General features: G+C 39.5%; 5 protein-coding genes across 7 annotated transcripts in view; 3 read left to right on the top strand and 2 right to left on the bottom strand.

The window, feature by feature from the left end:
• Positions 1–116: 116 nt before the first annotated feature.
• Positions 117–3,250, top strand: LOC117787692 (serine incorporator 1). 3 transcript variants are annotated; one of them, XM_034626287.1, is made up of 7 exons: positions 117–275; positions 457–1,012; positions 1,075–1,184; positions 1,354–1,537; positions 1,608–1,814; positions 2,110–2,208; positions 2,756–3,250. In XM_034626287.1, exons 1-7 carry the CDS (start codon positions 240–242, stop codon positions 2,932–2,934), a joined length of 1,371 nt encoding a protein of 456 aa, XP_034482178.1. In that variant the 5' UTR covers positions 117–239; the 3' UTR covers positions 2,935–3,250. The 3 variants fall into 3 exon arrangements, with proteins under 3 accessions (XP_034482178.1, XP_034482177.1, XP_034482176.1); XM_034626286.1 differs by having other exon boundaries at positions 2,098–2,208; XM_034626285.1 differs by having other exon boundaries at positions 118–275; positions 2,089–2,208.
• On the bottom strand, positions 3,105–5,016 carry LOC117787691 (probable glutamate--tRNA ligase, mitochondrial). Its single transcript, XM_034626284.1, has 4 exons — positions 4,609–5,016; positions 4,146–4,556; positions 3,696–4,082; positions 3,105–3,639 (listed from the first exon to the last, which is right to left on the bottom strand). The coding sequence occupies exons 1-4, from the start codon at positions 4,944–4,946 to the stop codon at positions 3,219–3,221; spliced, it is 1,557 nt and encodes a 518-aa protein (XP_034482175.1). The 5' UTR covers positions 4,947–5,016; the 3' UTR covers positions 3,105–3,218.
• Positions 5,017–5,147: 131 nt separating this feature from the next.
• Positions 5,148–7,119, top strand: LOC117788184 (tyrosine--tRNA ligase, cytoplasmic). Its single transcript, XM_034626859.1, has 4 exons — positions 5,148–5,867; positions 5,928–6,294; positions 6,349–6,678; positions 6,734–7,119. Exons 1-4 carry the CDS (start codon positions 5,222–5,224, stop codon positions 6,978–6,980), a joined length of 1,590 nt encoding a protein of 529 aa, XP_034482750.1. The 5' UTR covers positions 5,148–5,221; the 3' UTR covers positions 6,981–7,119.
• Positions 7,120–7,357: 238 nt separating this feature from the next.
• LOC117786434 (elongation factor-like GTPase 1) overlaps positions 7,358–22,109 on the top strand; it is a 93,004-nt gene continuing 78,252 nt past the window's right edge. The window contains exons 1-4 of the mRNA XM_034624693.1: positions 7,358–7,605; positions 7,670–9,693; positions 12,216–12,654; positions 12,726–12,839. Of these exons, the coding sequence (XP_034480584.1) occupies positions 7,452–7,605; positions 7,670–9,693; positions 12,216–12,654; positions 12,726–12,839 (2,731 nt within the window). The 5' untranslated portion in view covers positions 7,358–7,451. The remainder of the gene's footprint in view (positions 7,606–7,669; positions 9,694–12,215; positions 12,655–12,725; positions 12,840–22,109) is intronic.
• The window catches only part of LOC117786435, a 31,079-nt gene continuing 23,329 nt past the window's right edge, over positions 14,360–22,109 (bottom strand). The window contains exons 2-5 of the mRNA XM_034624694.1: positions 18,589–18,737; positions 18,303–18,381; positions 16,201–16,351; positions 14,360–15,337 (exon numbers count right to left, since the gene is read on the bottom strand). Coding sequence (XP_034480585.1) covers positions 14,643–15,337; positions 16,201–16,351; positions 18,303–18,381; positions 18,589–18,737 — 1,074 coding nt within the window. The 3' untranslated portion in view covers positions 14,360–14,642. The remainder of the gene's footprint in view (positions 15,338–16,200; positions 16,352–18,302; positions 18,382–18,588; positions 18,738–22,109) is intronic.

Here is a 22,109-nt window from a genome sequence, read left to right as displayed (position 1 = left end):
CTAGATTCAATTTCTTCTTTCCAATTCTTAACTAACGGTAACTTGTCAAGGCTGGCAGACGTTCAAATGAAGTGAACTAAATGATTGAGTGCTTAGTTCATTTGATAGTAGTTCGGTAACCAAGGTTGCCCCATCGCTACGATTCGTCACAACTCTATTACAAACAAAGTGCGTCAGTGCAACAAAGAAAGAATTTCAATAAAAAACTTATCCAAACAAAGTATAGTAATACCTTAAATATGGGCGCTGCATTGGGCCTTTGTTCAGCGGCGCAGGTGTGTATGAATTACAAGCAAATACCTACAAAGTGTGTGGTGCATAAACAATAAACATATTGCGCAGATGGCAAATAAAACTGAAATCGATTCTCAGTGTTGGCAGCCTTGGCGTTAAAATGGCCAAGAAAAAAAAGCTAAAATGTATATTGATTTGATTAATTTTTGAATTTGTTTGCAGTGCGCGCTCTGCTGCACGGGCACTGCGGCCAGCATGTGCTGCTCCGCCTGTCCCACTTGCAAGAACTCCTCCTCGTCCCGTTTCATGTACGCCTTCATGTTGCTGGTGGGCACAGTGCTGGGAGCGATTGCACTCTCGCCGGGATTACAGGGTACTCTGAAGAAGTTACCCTTTTGTGTGAACTCCACATCGACGTATAGCTCCAAGGCCATAGACACCTTCTCCGGGGGATCTATGCAGGTGGATTGTGAGTACGCCTTGGGTTATATGGCCGTTTATCGCCTCTGTTTTGGACTCGCCTGTTTCTTTGCCCTCATGGCCGTGATTATGCTGGGAGTGAAGAGCTCTCGAGATCCTCGTTCGCATATTCAAAATGAATTTTGGCCCTTGAAATTCCTGATTTGCTTTGGCGCCTCCATTGCGGCTATTTTCATACCGGATGGTTCCTTTGGTCCGGCCATGATGTGGGTTGGACTCGTTGGCGGCTTGGCTTTCATCCTTGTCCAACTCATCATCATTGTGGACTTTGCACACAGCGTGTCTGAGAATTGGATTGGTAAGATGGGAATATGATGAATATAGAGTATATATTATTGATCACTCAATTTTCTTTTGCAGAAAATGCGGAGAATAATCGTGGTTATTATTATGCTCTGGCTGGCGTCACTTTACTTGGATACATTGCTTCCCTAACCGGCATTACTTTGCTCTACATCTACTTTACTACAGTAATTATTCCTTAAATGTAACTTATTTAAATAGCCTAGTACTCAGAGGCTTCCACAGGTTTTTAGACTTGTGTCTGTCCATGTAAAACCCTATATCTTAAAGACTATACGAGTTGGAAGATTCCCCAAACGAATTTTCACAATTAATAATAATTATATTTATTTATAGTCCACTGGTTGCGGCATCAACAAGTTCTTCATCTCCATCAATCTGATCTTCTGCTTGATCGTCAGCGTGTTGTCCGTGTTGCCAATGGTGCAGGAGCGTCTTCCCCACTCGGGATTGCTACAAAGCTCGCTGGTCACACTCTACACTGTCTACTTGACCTGGTCCGCAGTGGCCAACAATCCGGGTTGGTTTTATAAAATATAAACATCAACATTTAAATTGTAAATTGTATATTAATTGTCATTTATCAACAGAGAAGGCCTGCAATCCGGGCATGTTTGGCGGGGACGGTTATGGCAATGTCACCAGCACAATTGCACCACCGACCCACAACTCCAAGGTCACCTTTGATGCTACCAACATAATTGGCCTCGTTGTTTGGCTGCTCTGCATTCTGTACAATTGCTTTAGCTCCGCCGTGGAAGTGTCCAAGATTAATAATGACAACAGCGAGAAACGTGGTACGTGCAACAATAACAACTTGCAACTTGCAACATCATTTGTCATGCACAAAAGGTCACAGTTTCATCCACAATTCCTATCACTTTTCATTTATGCTGTACATATATTTTGTGGGCTAACAAAAACTAACACTTTATACTCTTTTTTTTGCTTCTACACGTTCGTTATTTTAAACTCTTCCACTAACCAATTAACTAAACATAATGTTTACTTTGGTTATTTGAACGAAACTGTGTACAATTTGCCCGACAACATGTCCTGTAACTAATATAGTTTTAACAGAAGCTCTATCAGACACAGAGACGGGACACGTCGAGGGAAAACCCACCACGGACAATGAAACCGAAGGCGTCACCTACAGTTGGACCGCATTCCACACTGTGCTCATTTGCGGTGAGTCAATGAATATATTATGAATACCCTTTTATTCAAATTAGTCATCGCAAGCAAGAGTTATGACTAATTTAATAAACAAACAAAAACCAAAAAGAAATATCTAAAAGAATGAGAAAATCGCAGATGTTCTTATTTATGGACAGATTTGAGTGGAAATTTTAACTTTTAATTTTATTTTTAAATGAATTCATTAAAAAAATGTACAATAATTTACATTTTAATTAGCAACAAATTTTTAAATGCAATTTAAATACAATTTTCACATTATTTAAAATTTCAAGCTGAAATTAGAAAAATTAACAGCTTGAAGTTTTAAGAAAATATTTAATTTAATTAATAATTGTAGCAAAGATTGTCAAAAATTCAAATAAAGAAAAATCAATTAAATAGGGATGTTACAGAAATCGAAAACAACCGAAATTTTCTCTTTCTCTTGGGAGATTTTCAGTTGATTTCGATTTCTGTGGTACTCCTGAATATTTTCATGTTAATTAAGGAATAATCTACATTATAATTTTAAAATCTATTAAATTTATATTTGCAGCTTCTTTGTATGTAATGATGACGTTGACCAACTGGTATAAGCCCAATTCGGATATAGAATTGATCAATACCAACGAGGCTTCCATGTGGGTCAAAATCGTATCCAGCTGGTTGGGCATCTTCATCTATGGCTGGAGCCTCGTCGCACCCATTGTGCTATCCAATCGCGACTTTAGTTAAACAGCGAGCGAGTAACATATAAAAAAATTTCAACCAAATATCAATATATATAAAAACTAATACATAATTAATGGAAAATGTCGAAAGATCTAAATGCCAAATTGGATTTTGCGAGCGGTGCTTAAGCGAATGTTTTTGCCATGGTTTAAATATTCTCAACAAAACAACAGTTTAAGTTTATTAACTATATATTATATATACTATATACAAATACGTATTATCATACATAATCGAACGATCAAAACTATCGTAATGTCTCCTTCCTTGAATTAAATAAAATGTAGTCAGAGTTGACGCTTTCGCGTTGACTCCACAATTGACTGCTTTTTAATGGCTTCCTCAAGTCGCTCTAGTACTACGGATTTTCCTAATATTTCCATCATTTCCGCCACGCCGGGTCCTTCTTTTAATCCACTCAATGCAGCACGGAGTGTCTTCATCAGCAGGGGGAACTTAATTTGCTGCTTTTCGGCATAGTTTTTAAGCATTTCATTAAGAGAATCCTTTTCTAACTTTGGTAAGACTGTCAATTGTGGTATTAACTGTTGCAGTTGAGCTGGAGTCAAGTCTTTTAGCTCATATTCAGTGGGTTTTACCCAGAGAAAGCTCAGCTTGCTGCTGGTCAAGTCTTGGATTAGTTGAAGACGCTGTGCCGCCCAGTTGAGCACGTCCAGAATGTGCGATTCCGCCAGATCCAGATTGGAGCTGTAAAAAAGGGATTATATGAGTATTGCTCCTGGTTTACAATTGTAGAGATTTACTGGCTTGGATACGCCTGCTTTACAAGCTGCTGCACAAGTTTTACTAGCTCTGGACGTGTCTGCTCGCCACTTAGACGCCTCTTAATCTCCAGCTGATTGTAATCATTGAGCAGCTCTGAGTTCAGACGACTTGGATGCGCGTTCACGCGTTCTATGCGAAATTCCTGAGCCAGTTCATCAAGCGAAAGCAGCTGTGGCTTCTCATTTGGTCTGTGCTCAAAGCCGCCGCCTGCCGAGATAATGTAGTTCATCAGCGCTGTGGGAAAGTAGCCGCGTTCCCGGAACTGCTGTATGCCAATGTCGCCCTGGCGTTTGCTTAACTTGGTGCCATCGGCATTGACCAGCAGCGGCAAATGACCAAATTGTGGTGGTCGCCAGCCAAAGGCTCTAGAGACGTAAGGAATCATATGATTAGCAGATAGAAACCTTTCTTGTAAAGAATTTACTTACTTGTAGAGCAACAGATGCTTCGTGGTTGAGATTTGCCACTCGACGCCACGTAGCACATGTGTGATGTCCATGTGATGATCATCCACAACATTGGCCAGATGATAAGTGGGAAACTGATCGCTTTTCATGATGACCGGATCACCTTCAGTGTCGCTAACATTGTGTTGAACGCTGCCATAGATGAGATCCTGCAAAGGCTCCTCGTGCTCCGTCAGCTTAAAGCGTATGCAGTGTGGTGTGCCCTTGGCCAAGAGCGGTTCCAGCTGTGCCTTCGTCAGATGGCGACACTTGTTATCATAGCGTGGCACTTGACGGGTGCGCAGTGCTTCCTTGCGTAACAGCTCCAGGCGACGCTCCGTGCAGAAGCAGCGATAGGCGCTGCCGTTCTGCAGCAGACGTTCCACAGCATCACTAAAAAGGAGAGTATTAACTATAGTCTATGCTACATTATATAAACACTCACCTGTACAGCTCCTGGCGTTGACTTTGTATATATGGCCCATAGTCACCTGCAAATCCAGGTCCCTCATCGATTTCTATGCCCGCCCACAGCAAATCCTCGATGAGCCGCTCGGTGGCACCTGGCACCAATCTCGTTTGATCCGTATCCTCAATGCGCAGCAGGAATTTACCGCCTGAATGTCGAGCAAAGAGATAATTGTAGAGCGCTGTTCTTAGGCCACCAAGATGCAGATAGCCGGTGGGACTGGGAGCAAAGCGTACGCGCACATCACTGTGATAGAGTCGTTGTGTGGCTCGGAGGCACTGCTTCAGCCCAATTGCACGTTGCACATTTAACATCTTCAGTTATAAAAAACGTTAAACAATTGCAGCAAGTTTGTTTACAATTGCCTCATTGCCTAAACTTTAATTTAACGATCTGGCAGCGCTGTATAAAGCTGCAACAGCTGACAGTGCTGCCAGAGCTGTAAAGAGCTGCAACAGCTGTTAACAGCAACAGCTGATAGTGCTGCCAGATCTCTCAGTGCCACCACGCATGCAGTTCTCTTCCTCTTTTTCAACCAACTATTTCGCATAGCGTGCAACAAAAAAGATCATCAAATTGCAAAATCAAAATGGTTGGAACAACTTTAAGCGTCGAGGAGAAGAAACAAATCATTACACGCAACCTGCAGGAGACATTGGGCGAGGATCGGCTGACCAAAGTGCTGCAGGAGCGCGACTTGAAAATCTACTGGGGTACGGCAACGACAGGAAAGCCGCATGTCGCCTACTTTGTGCCCATGTCCAAGATTGCGGACTTTCTCAAGGCGGGATGTGAGGTGACCATACTGTTTGCCGATCTGCATGCCTATCTGGACAACATGAAGGCGCCCTGGACGCTGCTGGAGCTGCGCGCACAGTATTACGAGCAGGTGATCAAGGCAATGTTGACATCCATTGGCGTCCCACTGGAAAAGCTGAAGTTTGTCAAGGGCAGCGACTATCAGTTGTCCAAGGAGTACACTTTGGATGTGTACAAGCTCAGCTCACTGGTCACCATACATGATGCTAAAAAGGCGGGCGCTGAGGTTGTTAAGCAGGTGGAATATCCGCTGCTTTCGGGTCTGTTGTATCCGGGATTGCAAGGCTTGGACGAGGAGTACTTGAAGGTGGATGCCCAGTTCGGTGGCGTTGATCAACGCAAGATCTTTACCTTTGCCGAGAAGTATTTGCCACAGCTGGGCTACGAGAAGCGCATACATTTCATGAACCCCATGGGTGAGTCATAAATGAGTTTATAATACTTGATAAATGTTTAACAAATCTGATTTATTGCAGTGCCCGGTTTGGCTGGTGGCAAGATGTCCTCCTCCGAAGATGATTCCAAAATCGATCTGCTCGATTCGCCTGCCAATGTCAAGAAGAAGTTGAAGAAGGCGTTCTGTGAACCTGGAAATATAGCTGATAATGGTTTGCTCTCCTTTGTAAAGCATGTGCTCTACTCGTTGTTCAAGGAAGGCGAAGGATTTGAGATCCATCGAGCTGCTGATAATGGTGGCGATGTTACCTTCCTCAAGTACGAGGAACTGGAGCAATACTATGCGGACAACAAGCTGCATCCGGGTGATCTAAAGGCGTCTGTGGAGAAATACATCAACCGCTTGCTGGAGCCCATTCGCAAGGCTTTCGAAACACCAGAACTACAGTGAGTAATCGTTAATGCTGTACAAGATCAGGTTTAACTTGAGTAATTTTTTAGAAAGCTGACTGCCACCGCCTATCCACCACCAGCCAAGGTTAAGGCAAATGCAGCACCTGCTGCTGCAGCTGGAGGGGATGAGGATGCACCACATCGTCTGGACATACGTGTGGGCAAGGTCATTGAAGTGGCACGTCATCCGGATGCCGATACTCTGTATGTTCTCAAGATTGATCTGGCGGAGGCGCAACCACGCACTATCATCAGTGGTCTGGTGAAGTTTGTTACGGTGGAGGAGCTGGATCAGCGTCTGGTGGCTGTGCTCTGCAATCTGAAGCCCTCCAAGATGCGTGGCATTCTGTCTGAGGGCATGGTCTTGTGCACATCCAAGTAAGCTCAGTTTCTCCAGTTGAAAATCATTTGTTAATCCTTAATCTTTAAACAGCGCTGATCACACCGTTGTGGAGCCAATTGTGGTGCCGGCCAAGGCTGCCGCAGGCAGTCGACTTGCCTTTGAGGGCTACAGTGGCACGCCCGATGAACAGCTGAATCCCAAGAAGAAAGTGTGGGAAAAACTATCTGTTGATTTCAAAACTAATGGCGATGGCGTTGCCGTTTGGAAGGACAACTTCCTATTGACAGCGGAGGGAGAGCAGCTGACCAGCAAATTGGCTAATTGCGCCATTAAGTAAACCACTGTCCAGCATACCTGAGCGCTTGTAATACTTATACATGACTAAACTATCAGCAATTCACACAAATATGATCGAAATGCATTTTTATAACTTTGCTTTTTATTGTATTGTAAATATAGATAAAAAGTTACAAATATCGAAATGTGTTTCATTCATACAAATATAAATTACTATTTTTTCAATTAAAAAAAAAACAATCATTATTTACCGTCCCTGATTTAATTGCACATTTAAAACTTTGCTTATAATTGCATTATAAATATAGATAACAAGTTACAGCTATCGATAAGTGATTTATTTACATGTGCTTATCGATACTATTGCCACGCATATCGATGCCAATTGGCAAAACAGCTGATTGAGCTTTTGCAAGTACTCGTTGCTGGTATCGATAGCAAAAACGATTGTAAGCATATTTGTTTGAAAACAGTTTTGGCAACAGGTTAAAGTTAAAATTAAAATAAGAAAATGCCTGTGGTGGAGACAAAAGACCTGGTGCTGCTGCAAGCGAAACAACAAAAGGTGCGCAATATATGTATATTGGCGCACGTGGATCATGGCAAGACGACGCTGGCGGATTCCCTCGTGGCCAGCAATGGAATTATTTCACAACGCATGGCAGGTTTGTTATTGTTATTGTTGTTGTAAACATTTCATGTTTATGTGAAATGTTTGTTATTGTGCAGGAAAGCTGCGTTATTTGGATAGCCGCCAAGATGAACAGGAGCGCGGCATCACCATGAAGAGCAGCAGCATCTCACTTTATTATCAGGACAACAGAAATGCGGACTATCTGATAAATCTGATTGATTCACCTGGTCATGTGGACTTCTCCAGTGAAGTGTCCACTGCAGTGCGACTGTGTGATGGCGCCATTGTCGTCGTGGACGTGGTGGAGGGAGTGGGACCCCAGACACGTGCCTGTCTCAAGCAAATCTACGAGGAACAGTTGAAACCTGTGTTGCTGCTCAATAAGCTGGATCGTTTGATACTGGAGAAGCAATTGACGCCACTGGATGCTTACTTTCATTTGACACAAGTGCTGGAGCAAGTGAACGCTGTGCTGGGCAGCATATTTGCCTCCGATGTGCTGGCCAAGGAGGATATCAATGACAAGGATAACTATGAATCTGCACTGGAGCAAGTGGATGACTCGGAGCTATATTTCTCGCCTGCTGCAGGCAATGTGGTCTTTTGCTCCGCCTACGATGGCTGGGCTTTTTCTGTGGGAGATTTTGCTGCCACCTATGCGGAGCGTTTGGAAATGAAGAGATCCGAGTTGGAGCAAGTGCTCTGGGGAGATTTCTATTACAACAGCAAGAAGAAAAGTGCTATGGCTGGTGCACAGGAGAAGGCCAAGAAGCCCATGTTTGTGCAGTTTGTGCTGGAGAACATTTGGAGTCTCTACGACATCATTGTCGTGAGAAAGGACAAGGATAAGCTGCCACTCATAGCTGAGAAACTGGGACTCAAGCTGGCGGCACGAGATCTACGTGTCACAGATGCCAAGCTGCAAATTAAAACTGTCTTCAGTCAGTGGTTGCCCATTGATCGCAGCGTGCTGGAGATGGTGGTGCGTCATGTGCCACCACCGAACCACATCAGCGAGGAGCGTGCTCAGAGATTGCTGTATCCCGCCAATGTGGAGCTGAAATCCCTGCCAGCAGCAACGTTGGCATTGAAGGAGAGCTTCAAGAATTGTAATGCACAAAGTGAGAATGTCATAGCCTTTGTGTCCAAGATGTCACCTGTACATGTCACACAATTACCACAGAATCGTCCCAAGCGTTTGACGGATCAGGAGCTGCAGCAGCGTCGCGATGAAGTGCGTCGACGCATTGAGGAGCGCAAGCAGCAAAGTGAGGAGACAACGCTGGACAAGCTGCTGGAGGGAGTGGAGCAGCTAAGCACCAAGTCAGCTGAAGGAGAGGAGGAATCCACTCTTGCACCCATTCCTGAGCTGGAGCGCAATGAATACGAGTTCATTGCCTTTGCCCGAGTCTTTAGCGGCACCTTGCGACGCGGCATGCAACTGTATAATCTGACGCCCAAGCATGATCCTCGCCAGCCCCAGCATCGCGAACTGGAGACGGCGCCACATGCCACTCGGGTGACAGTGGGAGAACTCTACATGTTCATGGGTGGCGAACTGCAGCTGTTGGATGAGGTGCCAGCTGGCAATATTGTGGGCATTGGCGGTTTGGAGACGCACATTGTCAAGACGGCGACACTGAGCAGCAGCTTGGACTGCACCTCGTTCAGTGAGCTGAGCATCATGGCCACGCCTATACTGAGAGTGGCCATTGAGCCAGTGCAGCCACAGGATATGCCCAAGCTGGTGAAGGGACTCAAGTTGCTCAACCAAGCGGATGCATGTGTCCAGGTATCGGTGGCTCCCACGGGAGAGCATGTAATCACCACACTTGGTGAGGTGCATGTGGAGAAGTGTGTTCATGACCTGGAGCAGAGCTATGCCAAGATCAAGGTGAATGTGTCCAAGCCAATAGTGTCCTTTAGGGAGACCATTGTCCCCGATGCGACAGTTGATATGGTCAACGAGGCGATTGTCAAAACAGCCGACGACAAGGATGTCACCAAGAAGATTGCCGTCCAGCAGACACTCAATAAGCTGGGAACACTGCGGGTCATTGCGTTGCCTTTGCCACAGGCAGCTGTGGAGCTGCTCGAGCAGCATTCCAACGTCTTTAAGGTGAGTTGGAAAGTATGGAAAAAAATGGACAGGGGGGGCAAAAAATTAAAATTTCCTATTTTGATGCAGAATCAAAAAAGAAGGCAAATAATGAATAAATTGATATTCCGCATGAAAATCGGTTTAGTTTTGACAAAGTTATGAGAGTTTGAAGATTTTGATAAAGTGTTAAGGGGTAGGTATGGAAAAAAATGACAGTGATGACCAAAATATCGAATTTTCTAAGTAATTAAAATTTTGATGCAGAATCAAATTAGAGTCCAAATAATGAATAAATTGATATTCCGCATGAAAATCGGTTAAGTTTTGACAAAGTTATGAGAATTTGAGGATTTTGATAAAGTGTTAAGGGGTAGGTATGGAAAAAAATGACAGTGAAGACCAAAATACCGAATTTTCTAAGTAATTAAAATTTTGATGCAAAATCAATTAAGAGACCATATAATGAATAAATTGATATTCCGCATGAAAATCGGTTTAGTTTTGACAAAGTTATGAGAGTTTGAAGATTTTGATAAAGTGTTAAGGGGTAGGTATGGAAAAAATGACAGTGATGACCAAAATATCGAATTTTCTAAGTAATTAAAATTTTGATGCAAAATCAATTTAGAGACCGAATAATGAATAAATTGATATTCCGCATGAAAATCGGTTAAGTTTTGACAAAGTTATGAGGGTTTGAAGTTTTTGATAAAGTGTTAAGGGGTAGGTATGGAAAAAAATGACAGTGATGACCAAAATATTGAATTTTCTAAGTAGTTTAAATTTTAATGCAGAACCAATTTAGAGACCAAATAATGTATAAATTGATATTCCGCATGAAAATCGGTTAAGTTTTGACAAAGTTATGAGGGTTTGAAGTTTTGATAAAGTGTTAAGGGTAGGTATGGAAAAAAATGACAGTGATGACCAAAATATCAGATTTTCTAAATAATTTAAATTTTAATGAGGAATCAATTTAGAGACCAAATAATGATGAATTGATATTCCGCATGAAAATCGGTTTAGTTTTGACAAAGTTATGAGAGTTTGAAGATTTTGATAAAGTGTTAAGGGGTAGGTATGGAAAAAATGACAGTGATGACCAAAATATCGAATTTTCTAAGTAATTAAAATTTTGATGCAAAATCAATTTAGAGACCGAATAATGAATAAATTGATATTCCACATGAAAATCGGTTTAGTTTTGACAAAGTTATGAGAGTTTGAAGATTTTGATAAAGTGTTAAGGGGTAGGTATGGAAAAAATGACAGTGATGACCAAAATATCGAATTTTCTAAGTAATTAAAATTTTGATGCAAAATCAATTTAGAGACCGAATAATGAATAAATTGATATTCCGCATGAAAATCAGTTGTTTTGACAAAGTTATGAGGGTTTGAAGTTTTGATAAAGTGTTAAGGGTAGGTATGGAAAAAATGACAGTGATGACCAAAATATTGAATTTTCTAAGTAGTTTAAATTTTAATGCAGAACCAATTTAGAGACCAAATAATGTATAAATTGATATTCCGCATGAAAATCGGTTAAGTTTTGACAAAGTTATGAGGGTTTGAAGTTTTTGATAAAGTGTTAAGGGGTAGGTATGGAAAAAAATGACAGTGATGACCAAAATATCAAATTTTCTAAATAATTTAAATTTTAATGAGGAATCAATTTAGAGACCAAATAATGATGAATTGATATTCCGCATGAAAATCGGTTAAGTTTTGACAAAGTTATGAGGGTTTGAAGTTTTTGATAAAGTGTTAAGGGGTAGGTATGGAAAAAAATGACAGTGATGACCAAAATATCAAATTTTCTAAATAATTTAAATTTTAATGAGGAATCAATTTAGAGACCAAATAATGATGAATTGATATTCCGCATGAAAATCGGTTTAGTTTTGACAAAGTTATGAGAGTTTGAAGATTTTGATAAAGTGTTAAGGGGTAGGTATGGAAAAAATGACAGTGATGACCAAAATATCGAATTTTCTAAGTAATTAAAATTTTGATGCAAAATCAATTTAGAGACCGAATAATGAATATATTGATATTCCGCATGAAAATCGGTTTAGTTTTAACAAAGTTATACGAGTTTGAAGTTTTTGATAAAGTGTTAAGGGGTAGGTATGGAAAAAAATGACATTAAGGACCAAAATATCGAATTTTCTAAGTAATTAAAATTTTGATGCAGAATCAATTTAGAGTCCAAATAATGAATAAATTGATATTCCGCATGAAAATCGGTTGAGTTTTGACAAAGTTATAAGAGTTTGAAGATTTTGATAAAGTGTTAAGGGGTAGGTATGGAAAAAAATGACAGTGAAGACCAAAATATCGAATATTCTTAATATTTAAACTATTGATGCAGAATAAATTTAAAGGCCAAATAATGACTAAAGTGATATTCCGCATGAAAATCGGTTTAGTTTTGACAAAGTTATACGAGTTTGAAGCTTTCGAGGGTTACTCAAAGTCGAGTTCACTCGTTTCTATCCTATCCTACTAGATTAAACTAATGATGTTCTCTCTGCCAGGAGTTGTCTGCCACACCTCGTAACACGCTGCTCTCAGAGAAGTTCACCGCGTTGTTGGCTTCCATCAAGAGTCAACTGATTGTGACGCTCGCCGAGCTGCAGTTCCATGGCCTGAGTAACCTCACACCTGAGGAGCTCGTGGAACGCATTTGGGCGCTGGGACCACGTAATTGCGGCACGAATATTTTACTCAATCTCAGCGACTATGAACAGCCGGATTTCTGGTCTACACACTCAAAGAGCTCCGATACGGATGTGCGTAATGTGAACGATCCACGACGGGATTTCAATAGCTCTCTGGTCAATGGCTTTCAGTTGACAACTGGCGCTGGTCCACTTTGTGAGGAGCCGATGCAGGGTGTCTGCTTTGCTGTCCTCGAGTGGTCAGTGCAGTCCGAGGGCGAGGATTTGAATGCTCGCGGCTTTGGACCCTTTTCAGGTGAATCTTTTTTAATTATTTATATATTACATTTGATTCTATCCATAACTTGTTGCTCTTTCAACCTACAGGTCAGGTATTAACTGCCGCAAAGGAGGTTTGTCGTCAGGCTTTTCAGAATCAGCCACAGCGTCTGGTTACGCCCATGTATAGCTGTAACATCGTGGTCAACGCTGAAATGTTGGGTAAGTTTTCCACTATACCATTCTAATTTATAACCAATTTATACCTCAAAAATCCATAAGAGCAAAGAGTTTATATGTTTTTCCGTAGGAAAATATATAGAGGGGATTTGAAGTCTCCATGTTTTTAAAATCTTCAAACTCTCATAACTTTGCCAAAACTTAACCGATTTTCATGCGGAATATCAATTTATTCGTTATTTGGTCTCTAAATTGATTCTGCATTAAAATTTTTATTACTTAGAAAATTCGATATTTTGGTCATCACTGTCATATTTTTCCATACCTACCCCTTAACACTTTATCGAAATCTTCAAACTCTCATAACTTTGTCAAAACTTCACCGATTTTTATGCGGAATATCAATTTATTCATTATTTGGTCTCTAAATTGATTCCGCATTAAAATTTTAATTACTTAAAAAATTCGATATTTTGGTCATCACTGTCGTTTTTTTTTCATACCTATCCCTTAACACTTTATCGAAATCTTCAAACTCTCATAACTTTGTCAAAACTAACCCGATTTTCATGCGGAATATCAATTTATTCATTATTTGGTCTCTAAATTGATTTTGCATCAAAATTTTAATTACTTAGAAAATTCGATATTTTGGTCTTCACTGTCATTTTTTTCCATACCTACCCCTTAACACTTTATCGAAATCTTTAAACTCTCATAACTTTGTCAAAACTAAACAGATTTTCATGCGGAATATCAATATATTCTTTATTTGGTCTCTAAATTGATTCTGCATTAAAATTTTGATTACTTAGAAAATTCAATATTTTTGTCATCACTGTCATATTTTTCCATACCTACCCCTTGACACTTTATGGAAATCTTTAAACTCTCATAACTTTGTCAAAACTAAACCGACTTTCATGCGGAATATCAAGTTGATCAAATTATGGCCTTTTCGTTGATTCCGCACCTAGATTTGATTTATTTCCGAAAATCTTTTTTTTTTTTCTGAAGTTTTTTTAATCCCAGCCTTTCAGATGTTTTTTCAATAATATAATTGAATATAGTCATAAAATCATTGCAATTGCATTTATTATTTATTTAACTAAAATGTATAAATAATTTATTACATTTGCATTTCGAATTTGCCGTAAACAGCATGAAATTCTTGATTTATTAATAAATTTTGATGCGCGAATCTTTTTTGTTCACAATGATGATTTGTGGTTTTAATTTAACTACTAGTAAATGCAGCTTAAGTCTATCATAAATAAGAAACTAAATATAAATATATTTTCATTTTAGAATTTTTTTCATTCAATTTATCAATTTCTTGGAACTAAACTAAATATTGTTTTATTTTTTTTTAAATATGTATGTTTAAATGTTATTAAATTGAGGCCATGTTTAGGTTACATGCAAAACAAATTAATTAAACAATTAGTGTGGGCGGGACGTGGGCGCGTAATTGTTTAATTAATTCGTAATTGTTCAATAAATAGAAAATACGTACGAGTATTATTATTTAAATTAAGAGACGATCAAACAGATGATCGGAAAATGCCATTTCAAATGCTTAATGTTTAGGGTGCTTATCAGCTAATTGTAAGTACGTTACGTTACGTTACGCTACGCTACATTACGTCACGTTACGTAACGTAAAACCGCCTCTCACGTAGTCATTGATCCCGTTAGTCGGAGATGAATCCCATTCCTCGCCTCGCGATCCTTTTGCTTCAGTCACAGTACTTTTCAGATTATTCCAAAATTCCTGGTTCGCTTCAAAATTTTGTGCTAGAAAAAATTTAACTACTCTAGGATTTCGGCCTGATCCTGGATAGCCTAATCCCAGACAATGGTCTGTTGGAATTCCAGTACACGATCCCACGGGAACTCAGGCTCATATTCATCCTTGTACAGAGATCTCTTGACCCGGCTCGTCTCCGGCAACGTCGTTAGCTCCGGCGCCGGAGATTCGCTCCGTTCGGAGTTCAAATTTGATTCCGCTTGGAGCGTGGTGCGGGCCTCCATCTCATCGCTGGCCTGTGTGCTGCTGCTGGGCGTCTGTTCGCGCTCCTCGGCGGCTGCCTCAATTGGCGGCGCCTCGCCGCGTCTCTCATTGTTGCGTCCATAGTTGCTGCCCGGAAAACCGTTGAGTGCAAACTGATCCGGTCGGAAATTGGGCGAACTGTGCGTATGTGTGCTCTCCGGACGGTTCAGATATTGATAGGAGCTACTGCCTCCACTCTGGAACGATTGATCCTGTGGCTGATAGTTGGCACTGATCGCCGAACTGCTCACTTGACTGCCCGCACCATAGATGGGTCTACCGTAGGAATCCTTTTGTCCCCCAAGTCCACCAAGTCCTCCGCTTCCTCCCGAGCTTGGACGATAGAAGGGTTTCTGTAGCTGATAACGCTTGGGCGGCTGTGCACTTGGTTTACGCACCGAATAGCCCGGCTTGACGCACATCATGCCAAAGACACGTATTCCGGGCACGCTGGCATATGTGGGCTGATCATGGGCCATGGGTCCCTCTGTAAAACGAAGGAATACATTTTATATAAGTGTAAAAAACTATGAAAATCGTGTCCTAATACGTAAAACTCTTTGTCCTCACTGACTGACTCACTGATCATTGAGAAGTCAAAACGGTTAGAGCTACGAGACTAAAATTTTCACACAACTTAGCTAAGACAATTTTAAGTAGAAGTTAAAATTTGGTTAAATTCGTTACATTATAAATCAATATATTTCACTAACTATGACTGACTCACTGATCATTGAGAAGTCAAAACGGTAAGAGCTACGAGACTAAAATTTTCACACAACATAGCTCAGACAATTTTAAGTAGAAGTTTAAATTCGGTCTAAGTCGTTACATTATAAGTCAACATATTTGCCTAACTATGACTGACTCACTGAACATTGAGAAGTCAAAACGGTCAGAGCTACGAGATTGAAATTTTCACACAACATAGCTAAGACAATTTTAAATAGAAGTTAAAATTCGGTCTAAGTCGTTACATTATAAATCAACATATTTTCCTAACTATGACTGACTCACTGATCATTGAGAAGTCAAAACGGTAAAGAGCCTAAAATTTTCACACAACATAGCTTAGACAATTTTAAGTAGAAGTTTAAATTCGATTTAAGTCGTTACATTATAAATCAACATATTTTCCTAACTATGACTGACTCACTGATCATTGAGAAATCAAAACGGTCAGAGCTACGAGACTAAATTTTTCACACAACATAGCTAAGTCAATTTTAAGTAGAAGTTAAAATTTGGTTTTAGTCGTTACATTATAAATCAACATATTTCGCTAACTATTGCCTAATCAATTTTGAGGATTAGTTAAAGTTGTTTCTATTATTTTGAGTGTAGACTTACCCATCTTGAAGTGATCGGGACAGCGACAGATGACGAGATAGTGTGACTTGCCAGTGCGTGTATTTTGCAGTGCCAACAGGGACCAATCCTTGGGGGAGCGACATTCGCGCATTTCGGTTGTTGCCTCGCAGGTTTTGGCCAACGTAATTGCCTGTTTTGGAATGGGAATGGTAGTAAAGTTTAATATGCCTACATGTATGCCGTTAGACTGTCTAGACTTGGCTAATAGCTAGGCTAGTAAATATAGGAGCTTATGTTCTTCTAGGCTGCCAATTAGACATTCACTTGGCGGCGTCTGTTTGATTGCCCACAGGGCGTTAAAGAAAGTTGCTAAGCGACCTTAGCTCTTGCTCTCTCTCTCTCTCTCTCTCTCTCTCTCTCTCTCTCTCTCTCTCTCTGTCTCACTTACTCCCTCTCTCTTTCGCCTTTGCTATTGTCTATGCTGATATCATTGATCATGGAGCAAATTGAAAGTTAACATGCAACTGAGTTTGTTCCTTTTTTTCGAGACTTTTTGGTTTTTTGCGAACAAGTAGCTGTCACTTACATCAAAGCCTAGAGCGTTGATTTTTGGTTGCAGGTGGCAGACAGGGAGGGGGAAGTTGAGGGGGCGTGTTTGTGCCACATTAGCCTAAGCTCAGGCTCAAATTGCACGCCAATTGCTGATCTGCTTTCAATTGCCTGACATGATTGTCCTTTAACAGATTTTTCGTGTTACCAGCTGGGCAGCTACTGTTATTGTAGTTGTTGTTGTTGTTGTTGCAACTTGTTGTTGTTGCTGCTGTCAATAATTTGATTGACTTGCGGCGCTCTTTGCATGTGGCTGCCATTGGCATTTCCTTTCGCCCGCTTCCATTGGCTGCCAATTGGCTGCCATTCAGGTTAATGTGGCCTGCCAGTTAAGTTTTGTTTTTCTCCCAGTTTGTTGTTGTGCCAGTTTTTCTAGCTACTCACTACTCACTTCTCACCTCCCCAGTTTGTCTCCTTTTGTCTGTGGGGCAGAGCGTTAAACGCATTTTCATAATTTACTTGAGCTTCTGGTACAGTTCCGGCAAGACATGAATACTTTTCTATATATATACACCAACCACAAGTGTGGCATTCAACGGTAAACTTTGTTGTACAATAATTATGCATCATATATGTCCCCCCCTCCCACTCTCCACTCTCCACTCTTCCCTCTTGAGCTACAGCCCACGCTGGACCACCTGTCCCCCATTAAACTATTAAAAATATGCTTTATTATTTAATTTCTACGAAGTTTTTCTTTTGTATCGGGCCAGCAGCACTTATAACTCAATTATGCGCCCCGTCTACTAATTGACTACGTGAGTTTGCCACACACATGCCACAGCGTGTGGCAAGGGGTGAGAGAGGGGGAGCATAGAGGCAGCGGGTTGTACACACAAGCGGGGGATCGATTCTTGAGTATCCTTCCAGGAAATCTCTTTCAAGCAATCTAAGCTGGTCGTGCTCAGCTATAAGATCTATCATTGAATACCAATTACTTAGCTACGAATTGCACTACACTGAGCATAATCTTTATAGAGAAAAATGGAGAACAGCGCTAAGAAAAAAAAGAATTTTAAAAAATCAAAAGTGCTCATATATTTTATTTAAACTAGTCTTTAATTAGCCTGCTCCCAATTTGTAGAGAAAAACTTCTAATAATATATTTTTGTTTTTATTTGATACAAGCTAAGGGAACATAAAATATCAATACTGATTTTTCTTTATAAATTTTATTTTATTAACTTTTCGGTTATGTTCTAAATAAATCCTAAGGAATTGGAATTTTCTAGTTTTTTCTTATACCTAGATTGAAACTCTTTTGAAAATGAGTTGTACTTTTACTAAATTTGTATTAATATTCAGACTTAACCTCAAATAAATAAAGCCTAACCTCAAAGCTTACTAATTTAATTATATTTCAAATAAAAAAATTTATATTTCACATTGGAAAGCTTTAAGTTTAACAACATTAATGTTCTTGAATTCTATACCCTTTTCACATTAATTTAAAGTTTTGCTCAGTGTAGTTTTGCTTGGATCGCACGCCCCCTACTGTTAGATGGCAGATTGTAGAACAGATCTTGACTTACCTTCTTCTTATTATCACCGACCAATTTGGTGGTGTGCTGATCATCCTCGTTGAGACTCGCCGAGCAGGGATCACGATATCTGCAAAACAGGAAAAAAAAAAAATATATATATATAGGAAAAGAAAGAGAAAAACCCGACAGATTGGGTTTAGTGTTTAGCAGCTGTCTGTCTACTCTTGGCTATCTGTCTCTGGGGGAATTGCTAGCCCAGTTGGAGGCAAAAGCAAACTGACAAGCAACTGGAGCTGGAGTTTGGATTGGGTTGGGGATTGGAAGTGTAGCTCACCTTGATGGACAGGCGCACAGTGGTTGGGTGTAGTTGAGCCTCACGTAGACCGCATTGCAGACCTGCTGTATGGCGCATTCGGGCAGCAGATAAATGTGTTGATTGTGTGGATAATAATGATATTTGGTAGGTTTCGCTGTCGCCGTCTTCTGCAAATAGAGTTAGAAAAAATAAATATATATATATAAAATCAGAAGTTTGTTGATTGATGTGGCTGAATAGAAAAAAGGGAACACTAAATTAAAATCTAAAGTTACAAATTGCATTTCAACAGCTTTCTGGATTAGATGCAACACCCGTTTTGTGGTAGCGACAAGGGGCAGGGGAAGGGTCAAATTTTAAACTCCGCTTGTCAGTTGCAAATATTTGCCTCGTTTTGAGCTTGTTTGTCTCCTCGTTGGCTCTCCATGAGCCGTCTAAGTGTTGCCAACGCACATATTTGCTTTGCCTGCCAACAACAGTGCTGTCAGTTTAGCCAATTTATAGCTAAGCTAAGCTGGTTGGAACAAAAAAATGAATGCTAGTATCTATTATAGAAACCTGTTTATTTTAGAAAACTGCAATATACGTCAGAAAATTCATATATTCTTAGTGAACAATTTTTAAAAATTATAATTAAGGTATGGAAATCCTTTTAGTGAAGGGAATATTGAGGAAAAAATATTGTGTTGCTTCAAAATAAATTTATAAATGGAACGGATACACAATATTTTGATCAGGGGTTTTCAAATCCAGAAATGCAAGGTTTGAACATGCATTAGTCTCATAAGAGCTCATAAAGAACAATGTAAGAAATATAATTCACTAAAAAATGGTTCCATTTATATATTAAAAAACAAAGTTTCATGATTCTAATTTTTTTTTTCTATATTGTAAGAAAGCTATTATCTGGATATACTAATTAAAGACTTAATAGAAAAAGATTATAATTATTTTTGCGTTGTTTTGATAATATTTTAGCTATTTCTAACAACTCAAAAATTTTATTAAAACTATCAACTTTTTTTAGCTCCTGAAATTGTGGCAACACTGTCCGGCAAATGTGTTTATGATGTTTGTGTGCTGCACTTGGCAAGTGCGAAATTGACGCTCAGTTGCAGACGTAAACAGTAATTTTTTTTTTATTAACAGCGGACAAGGTCCAGACTAAAATTGAAAACGGTTAAATGTAATAAAAAGCCAGAAGGCCAAGAAAGAAGTCCAGAAAAAGAGAGAAAGAGAGACTTTAGCTTAGACTTTGTCTGTGGCACTGGTTGCATTCAAAATAGTTGCCACATACAGCAGGTTAATGGCAAACGAGACCCTCACATAATGCCACAAATTGCTTGACTGCACTCGTTGCAATACCCCTGCCCCTCTGCCTCTGCCCCTGCCACAACTTGCCAAGCGGAAGCAAGGGAAAAATGAAAAGTTATTAAGAAATTGATGCAGCTAAGCTGTGTGTGTGTACGTGTGTGTAACCCTTGGTAACTGCCAAACGCACTCTACAGTCTTGGCTAACTTCTCTCTATGCTTCTCACTGCTGCCCCTTTGCTACTTTACTTGGTAATTTGTGCGAAAAGTCAACCCAACCCCGTCACTTCCTTTCCATAAATGCCAGCCATTTCCCAGACATTGCTAACTTTTCCATCTAGCAAAACTTTCTAAATATATTCACCATTTGCCAGTAGTTCCTCCTCCTTCTTCCTCTTTCTTTAGATATTTTTTTTTATGTTTTATTTTGTCATCATCAACATTTCTATAGCCTTTGCTGACTTTTGTTTAGCTATTTAAATGTTTTCAAAGTACTTTTGCATACAGCATTTTTGCACATTTGTTTCTTTGCCTTTTTCCCTTGTTTAGTTCCCTCTTTTAGTGCTATCACACACAAATTAAATAATCACTGGGTTCTTGTATGCGTGAAGAAAAATTCCTCAAACTGCAGAACTCTAATGAGTTAAGCTGCAATTAATTGAGGAGCTTAATTGTAGGCAAACTGAGAAGTTAAAGCAGATGCAATAAAAGAGGGAAGTGCTTTTTTTTATAGTTGAGTTTTGATATTGATAATTGCATGTTTGAATGCACAGTCGGAGTAAACATTCCAACTGGGCACTTAATTAGATGAGAAAAGTTATTATGGCTATGAAATTCTCAAATTAGACAAAGGTTCTATTAAATTTTGCAAATTAGAAATTAATTTTAAATAATTTTATTTGGGAAAAGTTAAATTAATCCTTACAACTAATGAGCTGAATGAAATAGAAAATATGAATTGAAATATATGAGTTAAAAAAATAAATATTTACAGAGTGCTGGTTTGGAATCGAAAGAGATCCTTTTTAAATTAAATTTTATGAAATCTTAGAGCCTAAAAAAGAACAAAGTTAAGAGGTACTTTTACAAAAATAAGAACAAAAAATTGTCAAGGAATAATTAATAATAATAATAAAATAAATATTTACAGAGTGTTGGTTTGGAATCGAAAAAGATCTTTTTTAAATTAAATTTTATGAAATCTTAGAGCCTAAAAAAGAACGAAGTAAGAGATAGTTTTGAAAAAATAAGAACAAAAAATTGTTAAGAAATAATTATAAATTTAAATAATAAAAAGTTTCTAATAAGTCTTCGAACGAGATACCAAACAATGGGTAAATTATAGATATAAGTCCTGCTTTAAATATAAATTAGAAACGAAAATACAAAAATAGACAACAAACTTCAAATTTTAAAAACTTTCATGCTTTTTCAATACATAGAATCGAATCTCTAGATAGCTTAAGCAATCGTTAAGTTAATAGTTCCAAATTGAAGCTGTTTAACATTGCTCATACGCCATGTTAACTGTCATTGTGAACCACTTGGCGAACTCTTAGCTGAACTCAAGTCAAACTCAACTTGTTTAAGTGAAGTGAAGTGAAGTCAACTCTCACTCAGTTTGTTACCAATTTTCTTTACTAATTGTAGCCTTGTTGAATTGTTGGCTTGTTGGCTCCTTGCTACTTAGCACATAATTGAAGTTAACTTCTTTAGCTTGGAGTCTTTAGTCTCTTGGTTGCACTTCATCCAGAAACGAGCGCTTCCCATGCCAATCATTTGCATTTGGTTTGCTTGCAGTTTGAAGCCCCGCAGCAATACCAACCTGCCCCCCTTTTTGAACTTCTTCCCTTCTCCCCTTTCTTTTGAGAGGGGGGCTTAGTGATTTACACTGGCTGGCTTTATTATTGAGTTTTAGTGCTTAGATCTTGGAGTCAGCTGTTTGTCGCATCTGTTCAAATGTGCAACTGTCGCCTCATCGCATTGTTCCCGTCTCAAAGTTGACTGTTCCTCCCTCTCTTCTCCCCTTTTCCCTACCATGTTGACTTGTAAGTCTGACTGCCTGCTTGTCTCTTTCACTTTGGCTAAGTACATTTTTAAATATTTACCATGTTGTTGGACAAGCAAACTGGCAACTGGGCAGGCAGTAAATTGAAGGGACGCAGCAGCTGGCAGAGAGTGCGGAAAACGCGGAAAAAGGTGCCTTAACTAGGCTTTAGTTACGGGAA

This window comes from Drosophila innubila (genome assembly GCF_004354385.1).
Source record: "Drosophila innubila isolate TH190305 chromosome 3L unlocalized genomic scaffold, UK_Dinn_1.0 0_D_3L, whole genome shotgun sequence".
Classification (NCBI taxonomy): domain Eukaryota; kingdom Metazoa; phylum Arthropoda; class Insecta; order Diptera; family Drosophilidae; genus Drosophila; species Drosophila innubila.
This window is presented reverse-complemented; position numbering and strand designations above follow the sequence as displayed.